The sequence below is a fragment of the Triticum aestivum genome, chromosome 2B, assembly GCF_018294505.1.
Source record: "Triticum aestivum cultivar Chinese Spring chromosome 2B, IWGSC CS RefSeq v2.1, whole genome shotgun sequence".
Classification (NCBI taxonomy): Eukaryota; Viridiplantae; Streptophyta; class Magnoliopsida; order Poales; family Poaceae; genus Triticum; species Triticum aestivum.
Window position 1 is genome coordinate 66,196,811 of NC_057798.1, and position 12,504 is coordinate 66,209,314.

Here is a 12,504-nt window from a genome sequence, read left to right on the forward strand (position 1 = left end):
CGGAGCTGGCCCTGCTGCGGGTGGAGGCGCATGAGTACGACATGTCGGAGAAGAACGACTTTGCGGGGCAGACGGTGCTGCCGGTGTCGGAGCTGCAGCCCTGGATCCGCGCGGTGGCGCTGTTGGACCGCAAGGGGAGCAAGCTCCCCATGCGCTTTGAGTTTGTGTGATTTGGTCTCGTTTGGTTTTTTTTGAGAGATGATGGGTGTGTCGGTGGCATGGTTTGTACTCTCTGCACGTGATGCTGTCTGTGTGAATGTCAGTTTGTTGTGAGAGTGCCATCAAAATTTCTACAAAGCACGAACAGTTTGGTCTCAAGATTTAAAAGTTAGAATTCTGAAAGATTTGAATTTGAGGTATTGTAGGGCTTTACCCTCGCCCGAAGGAGAGGGAGCCCTTTCAGAAATTCTCAGTGGCTCTCCATGAAGAGCCAAAGAGGGGGTTTGGAAATAGTTTTCAACCAGCAATTGACGCGCCTCGGTATTACCTCACTAGCTGCGTCATTGCCCCAAGCGCAAAGATGCCTTCCTACGTGGGCGCCCCCCTCCTTCTTATAGCCGAGCTCTGCACCCAGCCCCTCCTGGCTAGCCGAGGTGGGACTAATAACGTTCTCAGTCGCCCAGTTTCTCTCACGTCGGTTCAGCATCGAGCAGGCTTTTTCTTTCTCACGCTGCCGGCCGGCCGGTCGGTGAAGGCCCATTCATCTGGCCCAGCGTATACAACACATTCTCTATCTCTGAGCCCAAGACTCACACACGATTCTTCATCTATCTTTTCTAAAAATAAAAAAGAAAGATTCTCTATCTATGTGAAGAAGGCGCGATTCAAAATTTGGAACCTTTTCCTTTTCCTGTGCGTTGCAAAGTTTGAAAGGTTTGAAGGCACACGATGCTTTGGGCGGTGGCTTCAGTGTTCGAAAATTTCATTTGAATCTCCACTTGCATCAGGGCAAGACGAACAGAGCATTTCTGTGACCGGGTAGTACGTACTACTAAAGTTCTTCACGCAAACACATCACTGAAGCTGTCCTGATGTGGTCGAGCAGATAAAATCACTGAAGCTGTGGCAGGCATATACGTTTACATTTACATTTACCGGGGCTGAAGGGGAGGAAATGCCAACTGGCAACAGAGGATTCCTGGGTCACTTCCGTCGTGGTTCAGCTTACCACATTTGCAGTTCTGTTTCCGCCTCTGCGCCTAGCTCTCAAGGCCCAGCGTACAGTTGCAGTTCAGTTTACTGAGTGAAAATCAAATGATACATTATACCGTACTGCAGTGTACTATATCGACATTAACCGACTAATCAAAGAGAGCAACCATGGCTTCTCCTGCACCTGAGAAAGGAAGCGGGCTGGCTAGTCAAGGAGGGTGGGAGCTGTTCGTTTGTGCTAAAAAAACATGGCGAGATGGAACAGGCCCTCGTGTTCGTTTGTGCTAAAACTGAGGCGGATTTGCCATGCTCACCAACCAAACTTGCCATCCTCAGAGAACATAATTTGAAATGACAAAACATCCGATTTGCCATGATTTGAAAGTGTGTTCTTCTAATCCCAAGCTCAAATGCACCGCTACGAACAGTTAAATAGAACATTGATAGTAGACAAATTCAGAACTTTTTTTACAACAAACCTTGTTGAATGTTCTACATACCACTTTAGTGGACTGGAATACAGGCTACCCAAACAAATGGACAACAGGGCTCAACGACAACTTTCTCCTACCACTATTTTCAAATTCTTAGTGTAATAAATGTTTTATACAAATTGCGCAGCAGCTAAACATTGCTTCGCCACATGGTCTTTCCATGCCATCTTTCCCGGTACTACATTAATACGGGCAGTGCTTCATCGCCTGGCAAATGCCTCCATTCCGTTCCAGCAAATACAGAAAAGGCCTGCGATATATCACCGATCAGTCCAGATCATTAACGGTACGCAATGTCCGTATCTTCCCTAAAGGAAATACAGAGACACAAAGAATGCCGTTCCTGATGATCGAACAAACAAGGGTATATATATATAATCAATGATATGCTGTGGGAGGCACTTACCAGCACTGCTGCGGGGGAAATGTCAACTGGCGGCGGAGGATTCCTGAGTTACTTCTGTCGTGGCCTCTGCGGCGGAGCTGCTGGTCTCCGCGGCCTGGTTCTGGCTGCTCTGCGCCTCGGGTGCGGGCTGCTGCTGTTGATCTTCAGCGAGGCCCAGAACCACCAAGCTAGACCTGCCACCAAAAAGGCACGGGCTCCCGTCAGATCCAGCACCACGCGTTTGAAATGGTATAGCACTTGAGCTCGTATGAATAGAGCAAAGCCGCAAACCTTGGGAGAGTCGATCGCACGTTTGGCTGGCTGGCATGCTCGACCAAGGGCGCCTTCAGTACAGGGTTCTTATTCAGGGCGTTTTCGAGTTGTGGAGCTGGTAACTGACAAACCGAGTGTGATGTTACGGACAAGTCTTGATACATGACAGTTTTTTTCTATTTTTGAACAGGAATGATTATGAAATTTGGTGCAGGCTTATGAGGAAAGTAAATATCGATCGGCAGATTAAACTTCAACTATTAGGACGCCACCGTTTCTGTTTGGAACTAACTATTAGATAAAAAAAGAGTTGTTTGTGGCACTCGCTAAAATTTTAGTATACATTATCAACACATGATGCACATGATGCACTCTTTACTAAAATTTTAGTACCTCTTGTAAGTTAATGAAAAAAGAACAGCTAACACTTGATGCACATCCTAGAAACTTTTCTTGCATAAGAAAGAACACATGTAGGTGTATTGGGAGAAGAGAAGTGAACAAACCTGCAGTAACACACCATAGGACTGAGGCTTTGTCAGGATAGCACACTTCAGGAATCCTACCCATAACTTCGGATATTTCCATATCTGCCATGACAAAATGATGACTGAAGCGTCAGAAATGAAAAAAAAAACATTGTAACTGAATTCATGCCCAGCACAAAAATGAGCACCTGCTTGCTAACAAGGCGTGACATGATCTCCATCACAAAATCCACCTGAAAGGAAGTCTCACTATCAGGTTACAATATAACGGGTAACAAATCAGCAAAACTGGGAGCTGTTGACTTGAGCAAAACTGAGAACTGTTGACTTCAGCATGATAATAATGCATAAACCACACCAAGATCATCCATATCCACATATATACTTCGTGCCAGGGAAGTCTCTCGCATGCTAGATTAGAGCATGAGGTACATAAGCCATATTTCTGACACAAAATGGGTTCACACAATTGGCTTACCAAGGCAGGAAATGCACTTATCGCTTGCATAACAGTTCGCATGAACAGCAAAGGTAGGGGAATCTGTTCAACCTGTGGAAACACAAAGGATTTGAGGAAAGAGCCAACAGATTATTGTATCATAAGGCACATAGCCACATACAATGGAAAATGTGATAATATCCAGAAATAGATACCAGTTGGTTTAGTGCTTTTGCCAAAACTTGCTGAGTGAATGTTGTCCTTTGCTCGAAGCAGGCAGCACATGCATCCATAACCTACAGAAAATTAATATAAATTATCATTCCGTCAGTGTAACGGATTAACTCGCCAAGTGATGTGCATTTTAACAAATGGAGAAGTGGAAAACTAACAGACCTTTTTCAGTGGTATTCCTTCTTTTTCAGGATCTATTACATGAATCGCAATCAAAATTTCTGATGGGTCAAGAATAGGGCCATGTTGTGGTGATCCCTGCAGTAGGTAGGAACTTATGCTGCATGATTAACATTGCATAGAAGAGGAAAGACCTTAAAACAAACAAAAGGCGAAGCATATTAAAGTGACTTGAGAAATAGAAGTCCAAGAGTGAGCTAAATAAGTTTTCCAAGAAAACCTTGAAGGTACGAAGTTTTACATAAAGTGTGCAACAAACACGCCCAGATATAAACAAACACTAGTGCTTTATTTCTAACTTACAATTGATGAACCAGCATAATGTTTCAAATCATAGCCAAGGAAAAAAAAGTAGAGAAAAAACTAACCTGCAGGATTCGAGAAAGGGCAACTTGAAACTTATCCACCGGAAGATTAACAATATTGGGAAACACAGACAGAATCTGAAAAAAGGACAAAACGAAGAATAACTAACATGAAACTACATACAAAACATAAGTTATACCTTGGCAGCAATGCCTACAGAATACATGTGGCATCTCGACTACAATGCTTAAATTTTTGCTCCACCAATAAACCAAGTCAGTTACTGTCAAGGTCCACAACCACTGGTTCGAGAAATAAATCTAATACCAACCGGAGCATGAGTTTTCTTTCAGAACATTAACCATCGCCCACAACATGTTGCCGTTTCAACTTGAATTGAATATAACGTGAGCATTTCAGCTACCATGTGCAGACTTATTACGTCAGCTATTCATTAAGTATAACCACCATATACATTCTATAGTACAAAAAGGTAGACATACAGTACATACTGCTAATTATTTTTTATATCTTAAATGTTCTAAGAATGTAAAAGAGAAAACCTCATCTTTTGGCAGATGAGCCATGACTGGGAAAAGGAACTCAGTATCCTGCAAAATGAAGACAATGCTTTGTAAATTAGAATCACATAATCTGATCATATAAATGTCAGCAAGAACTTGAAGCTTAACTCGGATACAGAGAAATAGATAACCTTAGTTTTTGAATATAAGTTCTTTATGGAAGAAATCAGATCTTGAGATGGCACTGCTACATCAGTGAGAGTCTGTAAAACCTGCATGACAATGTAATATCTTGGATTATACAAATGCATTCAAATGAAAGAAATTCAATGATCAAGTTATATTTTCATGAAACCTCTTTTCCAAACATGTAATGTAGAACTTTGATCAATAGAAGACATCATATCTTAATAGGCAAAGAAAAGCACAACTTGCACCTGCATGAGTAGGTCCCGACAGTGAGCTGGTGGATCTGAGATGATACCAAGAAGGTCAGGAGAGGAACGTATCGTGCGAATCAGAATGGGTACTTGTCTGTGAACTGCCTGGAAAACATAGAATTTATGTTATAGAAAACGAGCCATGGCAGATTGAATAAGATCTAATGGCATCACAGAGAATGTCGGATGCAAGACCTGTTTGGCAGCCTGTGGAAGACTGCCATATATTTCAAATACACGCCGGAGAAGGGAGTGCTTCTGCAGTAAGATACAAACCATATGCTGTTACTAGAATTCACATAGTCAGACAAAGGGTTACAAAGGAGAACTACTGACCTTGGTACACAGAGCAAAATACAGCGACATCAAAGTTAGAGCATCTGCTACCGAGGATACATTTTCTAAACCACCATCCTTCAAAAACAGAAAGTCAACCAAATTTTGCTATGAAAGGAACAGAAACAATGAGAGTTATGATGCTGAGAGTACGTCCCAAGCCAATATATTATTAAGACACCTGCATATCCTACTAATAATGTTTGCACCTCTTTTCGTTTACAGCAGTACACTTAGGGATGCAAACTTGGAACCTTGAGGGTACCCTCCGACCCTCCTTAGTTCAACAAAGTGAACTAAACTTTCAGAATTCACACTACTTTTGAAATTTTAGTTCATTTGGTTGAACTAAGTAGGGTCAGAGGCTACCCTAAAGGTTCCAAATTTGCATGCCTAAGGGTGTGTTTGGTAAGTGATATTAGATAGAATGGAACGGTTCCATTTTCGTGTTTGGTTTAGAGAACTAAAACAGAATGGATTTGTTAGAAAGCTAAAAATGGAATTAATTTTATTCAGCTCACCTCTTCCCTGAATGGTGAGAATACCTCTGACATATAGATTTTTACATTTTGAACATATTGCCCAAAATCTGAACTTCCAATCATTTCTGAAAATCAAACTACTGCTAATACTCTATCACGCAACAAGTAAAAACCACAACGAACATGACAGAGTGGAGTGCTAAATTAAAAAATTCATCCGGTGGATAATGATGCATCTGTGGACGACATGCATAACACCATCTAGAACACAAACAAATCATCTTTTACGGAGAAACTCATGCCGCTGTCTGCTCGTCACAGCTGACTGCTACTGGTCGCCGCACGACAAAGAACTCACGCCGCGGCGGGCTGGTCACGCGCGATTTCGGATCTGGCATGGGGAGGCCCGGCCGAGGAGACCGGCAACGACGAGGTGGACGGCGCACCCTCGCCAAACAGCTTTAGAGGTCGACGGTGATCCGAAGGAGCTTCTAGTCCGGCGCCCGACTGTACAATCGCCACGCTTCGGAGGAGAGGAAGGATGTGCTTCGGAGGAGGAATAGAGGAGGTAGCCGACGCTGCAGATCGAAGGAAGACGTCCGGCAGCGCAGACCGGGCGAGGACGTCCGGCGGCGCAGATTGCGGAGGGGGAGAGATGAGGGAGAGGAGCTGTTCGGGAGGGAGAGGAGAGAGCGGCCGTTCCGCGTGATACCTCCGATTTGGAGGTATCGCTCGGTTCCGCATATGGGCCGAATAATTCCCTTGGTGGGAACGAGTGCGTTCCATTCCATCTTATGCACCGAACACTAGAACCATGTATAGGAACGGGTTCGACCCATGCCATTCCACTTCGTGATTGAAACCAAACACACCCTAAAGTACACTGGTTTATCAATGTTTTCTCTGTTTTCAACAGTTTTTCTTGAGATTATTTATAAACTTTATAATGATATACAACAGAATCCAATTTAAGAATCATCTAAATTCATGGTTAGTTCAGATAACAGCAAAGGAATATGTGAAAGAAATTAGAGCAGGAAGCAAACCTGGTGAACCTCGGGTGTGCCCATTTCAGCAGCTGATGCAGATTCAGCTGCTGGAATCACTTCCAGGACTGAATTAAGTTTTTCATTTGCAAAATCTTCAATCCTTTTGGAAATGCTTGTCATTGGAAATAGTTTATTTGCTACCTGTTATTACCGAATGACAAATGAAGTGAACAAAATCACATATGTGCACCTTTCTTACAAGCAGGAAGGATTAAGGGATTACCAAACGTATTGCCTTCATGCGGACCTCATCTATACGATTGATTGAACTCTGCAAGAAACACTGCTACTTAGTGACATAAGAAAACAGGGAATGGCACTAAAGACTATACTTGAAGCAGAAAATTTGTACTATATCATAAAAACAAACCAGTGTGGAAGTTTTATGCACTGCAATTACATGCTCAGAGTTTAATCTAAAGCTCATCTAAGTGAAAGGGAAATATAAACGATTGACCATTTCTTACATTTTAGTGTTCAACCATGCTCGAAAGAAGCGATTAAGATTGACTTAGTGCTTCACAATGCTACTAAACATGCAAAAGAAAATGGAACTGAAATCCATGATATGTTTGCTATTATTTACACTGTACCACCAAATCAGAAGTCAGAACAGATGTCCCAGACGTGCGCTTGTCAGTTAGCGACCAATCAGACAGGAGCAATTTTAACATGGTCCCTCTTACCTTCTCTTTTCACATGGGAGTAAGAAGGTAAGAGTTACTCAGACCCACTACTTAATGAAATCAACGGCCCAGATCTATTATATACTCCTACCTCTCATGTGAAAAGAGGAGGTAAGAGGGACCATGTTAAAACTGCTCAACAGACGGATGATATTAATAGAGCTATATGGCTAAGAAAGCATATCCCACATATATGTTAAAATATTTATCAGTAATATATCAGGGTATCCATACAGCACCTGCAAAGCAATGTCCAGACATCTGTCCCGATTTGGAGGTCTTAACATGATAAGGTTCCAGACCGCACTTAGACCTTGAGTTACCCTGTCACCACTCTGAAGATCCTTGTCCTGCTTCTCATTATTTCCAGGAGAACATAAACCCTCTAGCAGTTTTAATACACCTTCTGGTAGGTATGGCATCTCACAAAGCAATTTGCCAAGTGATCTATCTGAAGCCGGAAACATATCACGAAGATTTTCAGCCTAGGCAAAAAGGAAAATGGTTGGCCATGATACAAACAAAAGGTAGCTGTGTCAAAGTTACCAAAGTTTTAAGGAGACATACTATTGTCAGAACAAATGATTCATAAACTGATGTTGCAGTTCTAGATGAAAGGAAGTCCTGATCCTGTTCTGCCTCGCGATATAACCTGTTCAGGATGCCTAGTGTCAACTCGTGTCCCTGCTCAAGGAAAGATGAGTTAGAAATCACTGGAGGAGGCATATCGAGTGAAACCATGTAAGTAGCCACATAAACAAACTAGGAAAGTTGCACCAAACGTAAAATGGCAAACATTATCATATAAGATATAATAACAATTTCTACCAGTCTGTCGAATCTTGCTACATGAAATCAAGAACACATGCATAACAAGCCAACAATATATAGATGAACAAGAATGGTAACATGCTTATTCACTAGTTCACTTATTCAATCACTGGGTCATTGGTTGAAAAACAGATCATAGACATGGTACAAATCTAGAAAAGTACAAATCATTGCAAGTGATAATGAAAAATATATTTATTTTCATTTTCATTTGGCAGACGTGTTCTGGGGATTTGTTTTTCTTCTTTTGTAATTCTACTGGTACTTTGTTGCGTCTGATTCTCTGCTGTCAGACAGGGTATCTATTGGCTCCTAGGACAAGTATTCTCTGCAAGTACTTGCCAGTAATAAACTTGACTGGATATACATATCAGGTGGCTGAACCTGATTCCCACCTTAGTTCAGACACCTAAGTAGGACTAAGCTCTGATTTGGGCTTTTTTGGGGTTAAATCACTAGCCATCCAGTTCTTTCCTGGTTCATAACTAAATAACTAAGATAACAGTTACAGAAAACCATTTATACGAGTCTTACCTCCTTATTTACATAGTCAGATAGTACATGCTTTTTGAGAAGCTCCCACGGGTCCAACTCCAAAGGAAACTGCATGAGAAAATACCGTAAAATAGAGAGAGCATGTCAATAGTACAGTCTACAAAAAACTAGAGCAAAACTAACAGTTCAGTGTTTCTAGGGAAACTGATTTGGGATTTCTAAATAGCCAAAAAGTGGTGCACACAAATACGATTAAGCAAAGTTCAAGGCAAAGAATGGTACTCGATGGGAGGAATGGTGATCAATACCTCAACACTCAGGTGAGAAAGCAACGGAAGACGAGCTTTCGAACCACCAGACTCTACTTGCTTATCTCTCTCAAGAATACGCAGAAATGCTTCTTTTTGAAGGAGATCTTTAGCCTCATCGGTCAGATCGACATTAGTCACAACCAATTTTGGAAGAACATACTGTGAAGTAGGGGCATTCAAAGATGAAAACTGTGACTGGCTTCCGTCAATAGTAGAGGAGCTTGGACTGCGAGTTTCTGAACATTGAGCCAAACTGATACCAACTGAAGAATTGTCAGCTGGCAAAGGAGTAACAAAACTGCCAGAATGTTCTTGGGTTCCCTGAGGTTCTGTAGAAGCATGGGAAGTTTCTGATGATTCCTGAATCTCCATCGATAATCCAGTGGCATCTGCAGTGGGCACTTTAGCCTCTACTGTTTCTATATCTAGTGGAACTGCTGAACTAATGTCCTCCTCCTTCGGTGTTTTTAATGCAGAAGGAACAGGAGAACTGGCAAGAACTGGTATGATCTCACCAGCAGCAGATGTCACCAGAGCAGAATCCTTAGCTGGAAGTGCTTCAGCTTGATCAGTTTCACTTATTGTCTGCAATGGAGGATTCGATAAACAAAATGAAACAAGAAAATCTAACAAAATAGGCAGGGACAGCTAGAGAAACTACCTTCCACAGAGCCTCTAACATAGGAAAGCGACCTGAAAGAAGATTCCGACTAGGAGCAACAGAGGACTGGCTAGTTGAAGGATGTTGTCGTTGATCTACTTCAGGACCAGACACTGGCAGGTGTTGCATGTTAACCATTACAACCTCTGCTAATAAGTCAGCAGCGATACTGGACGACAGGATTTGTAGTGATCCAGCAGCTCTGTCGCCTTGCGCAGCTAATGCAGCAAACATACCAATTAATTGATATACAGCTTCAGAATTCTCAGTTCTTGCAAGGGTGGGTTGATTGGATGATGAATCAACAGAGGCTGCCTCAGTATTTCTCTTGTTTGCCTCTTCACTATGTTCCTGAGAATCATGTGATTGTTTGACCCTTTTACTGGAATGACCATCATCTTCTAGAATATTATTCATGTCATCAGCCAGACTCCGCTTGTTACTGTTGTCAGTGCTTGTTTCCTGTCATAGAAATATAGTTTTTAGTTATTTTGAAACACTTATAGATTGAATCAATGTGGGTGGGTGGGTGGGTGGGGGGCTCATTGCAAAGGTTGGAATTTGCAGAAGAGATATAATTTAGATATAGAGGTACATACTGTCAGAGGCAACGACTCGGCCCTGTTGGACGTGTCTCCAGCACTCCTACCAGCATTTGAATCATTTGCAGCTATTGAATCTCCCTGGTTTATAATATTTTGAGCTTCCAATAGACGAGCTCGCCACTGAAAAATATAACTTCAAATTAGTAAGAATGCACCTAGAGAGGATTCTTAAAATGTAAGCATGAAGTGAGACATGTCATATACTACTGAAAAAAGCATATGCATACCAAGAAAAGTTCATTGACAAAACAGATATTATTTACATAGCATCTTAAAATTTACTGCAAGAAGGTAAAAGAAGTACCGGCTCAGCACTTGAATGTGTACATTTCAGGCATGCATCAATGGCACTCTTCAAAGCATGGAATGCACCTGGAACTTGCACTTTGATAATGGTATTTGCTGGGTCCAAAGAAAGTAAAACTGGCAGTATGCGTCCATAAAAGGAAGGCCTTCTTTGAGCAATAGCCGAGAGACTGGGAGAAGTTGATATTAGAAGATGAGGTAAGAAACACTATCAGAACATATACAGATGCTAATGTAAGGGACTATAACCTGAAAATTTTCTACAAACAGAATGAGGAAATGACACAGCACCATCTTTCAGGAAATTTATTTGCTTGAAAGATGATACAAACGCACATGCACAATAAAAATATAATGGCCAACCTAGTAACGAAGACAATGATCATCGAAGTGCTGAGTAATCTTATTTTAGGAGACTTAAGTTGTTCTAGCAACAGTCCCAGGCTCTGGCTGGCTTCCATGGCTAGGTCACCAACATTAAGCAGAGGGTGACCTCCCCTTAACCATGCTATATTGAATCCCATATCTGCAAAGGATCGCCAGATTATCATGCCATAAATCCAAATTTAAAACAGGTCATTTGTATAAAGTAGTACAGCACATGTTCTACCTTCTGTAGCTTGGGTTGGTGGATCAGATGTGATATTAGGATCCGGGGTGTGCATAAGAACTGTTTTCTCAACAAACTTAACAGCCAGCAACCTGACTCCTTCATTGCTGGTGGGCTGACATGGAGACGCCACAAATGAATGAAACTGTAAGCTGAGATGATGCAATTAACTGGATGCAAAAAGAGTATAATGGCTTACCTGGAATGCCATGAGCGACACCGCTGATTTAAGCTTGAGCATCCATTCCCATGATGATTTTAGTGAATCATCAATCCCACCACTTGAGAACAAACCCTGGATTCAGATCCGGCAAACAGCAATATGAGCCAAAGTCTACACACAGGCAACTCTTATAGTAGGTGCTGCTGTTAGAGTTACCTGGATAACGAGCTCTTGCAGTACTTTGGCAAATAAGTCTGTTCCTGTTTTAACAGCCTGTCTCGCGACCGCCGGCGTCTCATCGTTCAGAAGTTCCAGCAGAGAGGGCATCATGTCGGGTATATACACCGTGTGCTTTGACCCAATCTCGCCAATCATCCTATGTCAGGTGGACGAGTTGGATTAAACATAAGTCCAAGATATGAGCATGTTTCAGTACGTGTTAAAAGCAAAATCAGCTAATATCATGACAGAAAGCATTCAGCTACCATTCCACCACATGAAACCTTAGCATTTGGTACTTCTAGTAAATAAATTGCACATTTGAGTAACTGGCCACTGCAACGTATAGAACTCCAGAACCTTTACAGCAGAAATTACACATTTGGTTGAAATTTTACTGCTACTTTTGTTGCTGAATTCACTGTCAATTTAAGTAATCTCGAATCGAATTGGCAGGAGGCAGCAGGGTTAAGTGGCAGACGAAACTGACTAGCGGGACGGAACACTGAGGTGCCCCGACGGAATGGGCGGATAAGAGGAGCGGGAGCACTCACTCGACGACGACCTTGCGCACGGGGCTGGCCTCGTCGGCGCGGAGCTCGGCGAGGCGGGGGACGAGCTCGTGGAGCGGCAGCCGGCGGAGCCCCCGCACCTCCAGGAGGCGCGGGCCCATGTCCCCGGCAGAAGCGTCCGGCTGGGGGAGGCCGTGCGGAGGGAAGGCCGGCGGGAGGGCCACCGCCATCGGACGGACGGTCGGAACCCTAGCTCCGGCGATCCCCGGCGACGCGCGTCCTGGGAGTAGTGGTTTCTCCCCCCTCTTAAAACCTTTTTCCTC

At 42.8% G+C, this 12,504-nt stretch overlaps 1 protein-coding gene and 1 pseudogene across 1 annotated transcript; both read right to left on the reverse strand.

Annotated features, from left to right (window-relative positions):
* Positions 1-365: 365 nt before the first annotated feature.
* Positions 366-522, reverse strand: LOC123047697 (uncharacterized; annotated as a pseudogene).
* A 1,053-nt stretch (positions 523-1,575) lies between these two features.
* Positions 1,576-12,504, reverse strand: LOC123043511 (symplekin). The gene is made up of 28 exons (XM_044465982.1): positions 12,224-12,504; positions 11,667-11,826; positions 11,487-11,582; positions 11,288-11,402; positions 11,041-11,203; positions 10,676-10,847; positions 10,366-10,491; positions 9,767-10,228; positions 9,103-9,690; positions 8,834-8,902; positions 8,036-8,152; positions 7,708-7,953; positions 7,006-7,053; positions 6,780-6,923; positions 5,252-5,329; positions 5,111-5,173; positions 4,913-5,020; positions 4,667-4,747; positions 4,515-4,562; positions 4,014-4,088; positions 3,628-3,723; positions 3,447-3,527; positions 3,271-3,342; positions 2,981-3,025; positions 2,811-2,894; positions 2,323-2,426; positions 2,060-2,225; positions 1,576-1,901 (listed from the first exon to the last, which is right to left on the reverse strand). Exons 1-27 carry the CDS (start codon positions 12,409-12,411, stop codon positions 2,075-2,077), a joined length of 3,780 nt encoding a protein of 1,259 aa, XP_044321917.1. The 5' UTR covers positions 12,412-12,504; the 3' UTR covers positions 1,576-1,901; positions 2,060-2,074.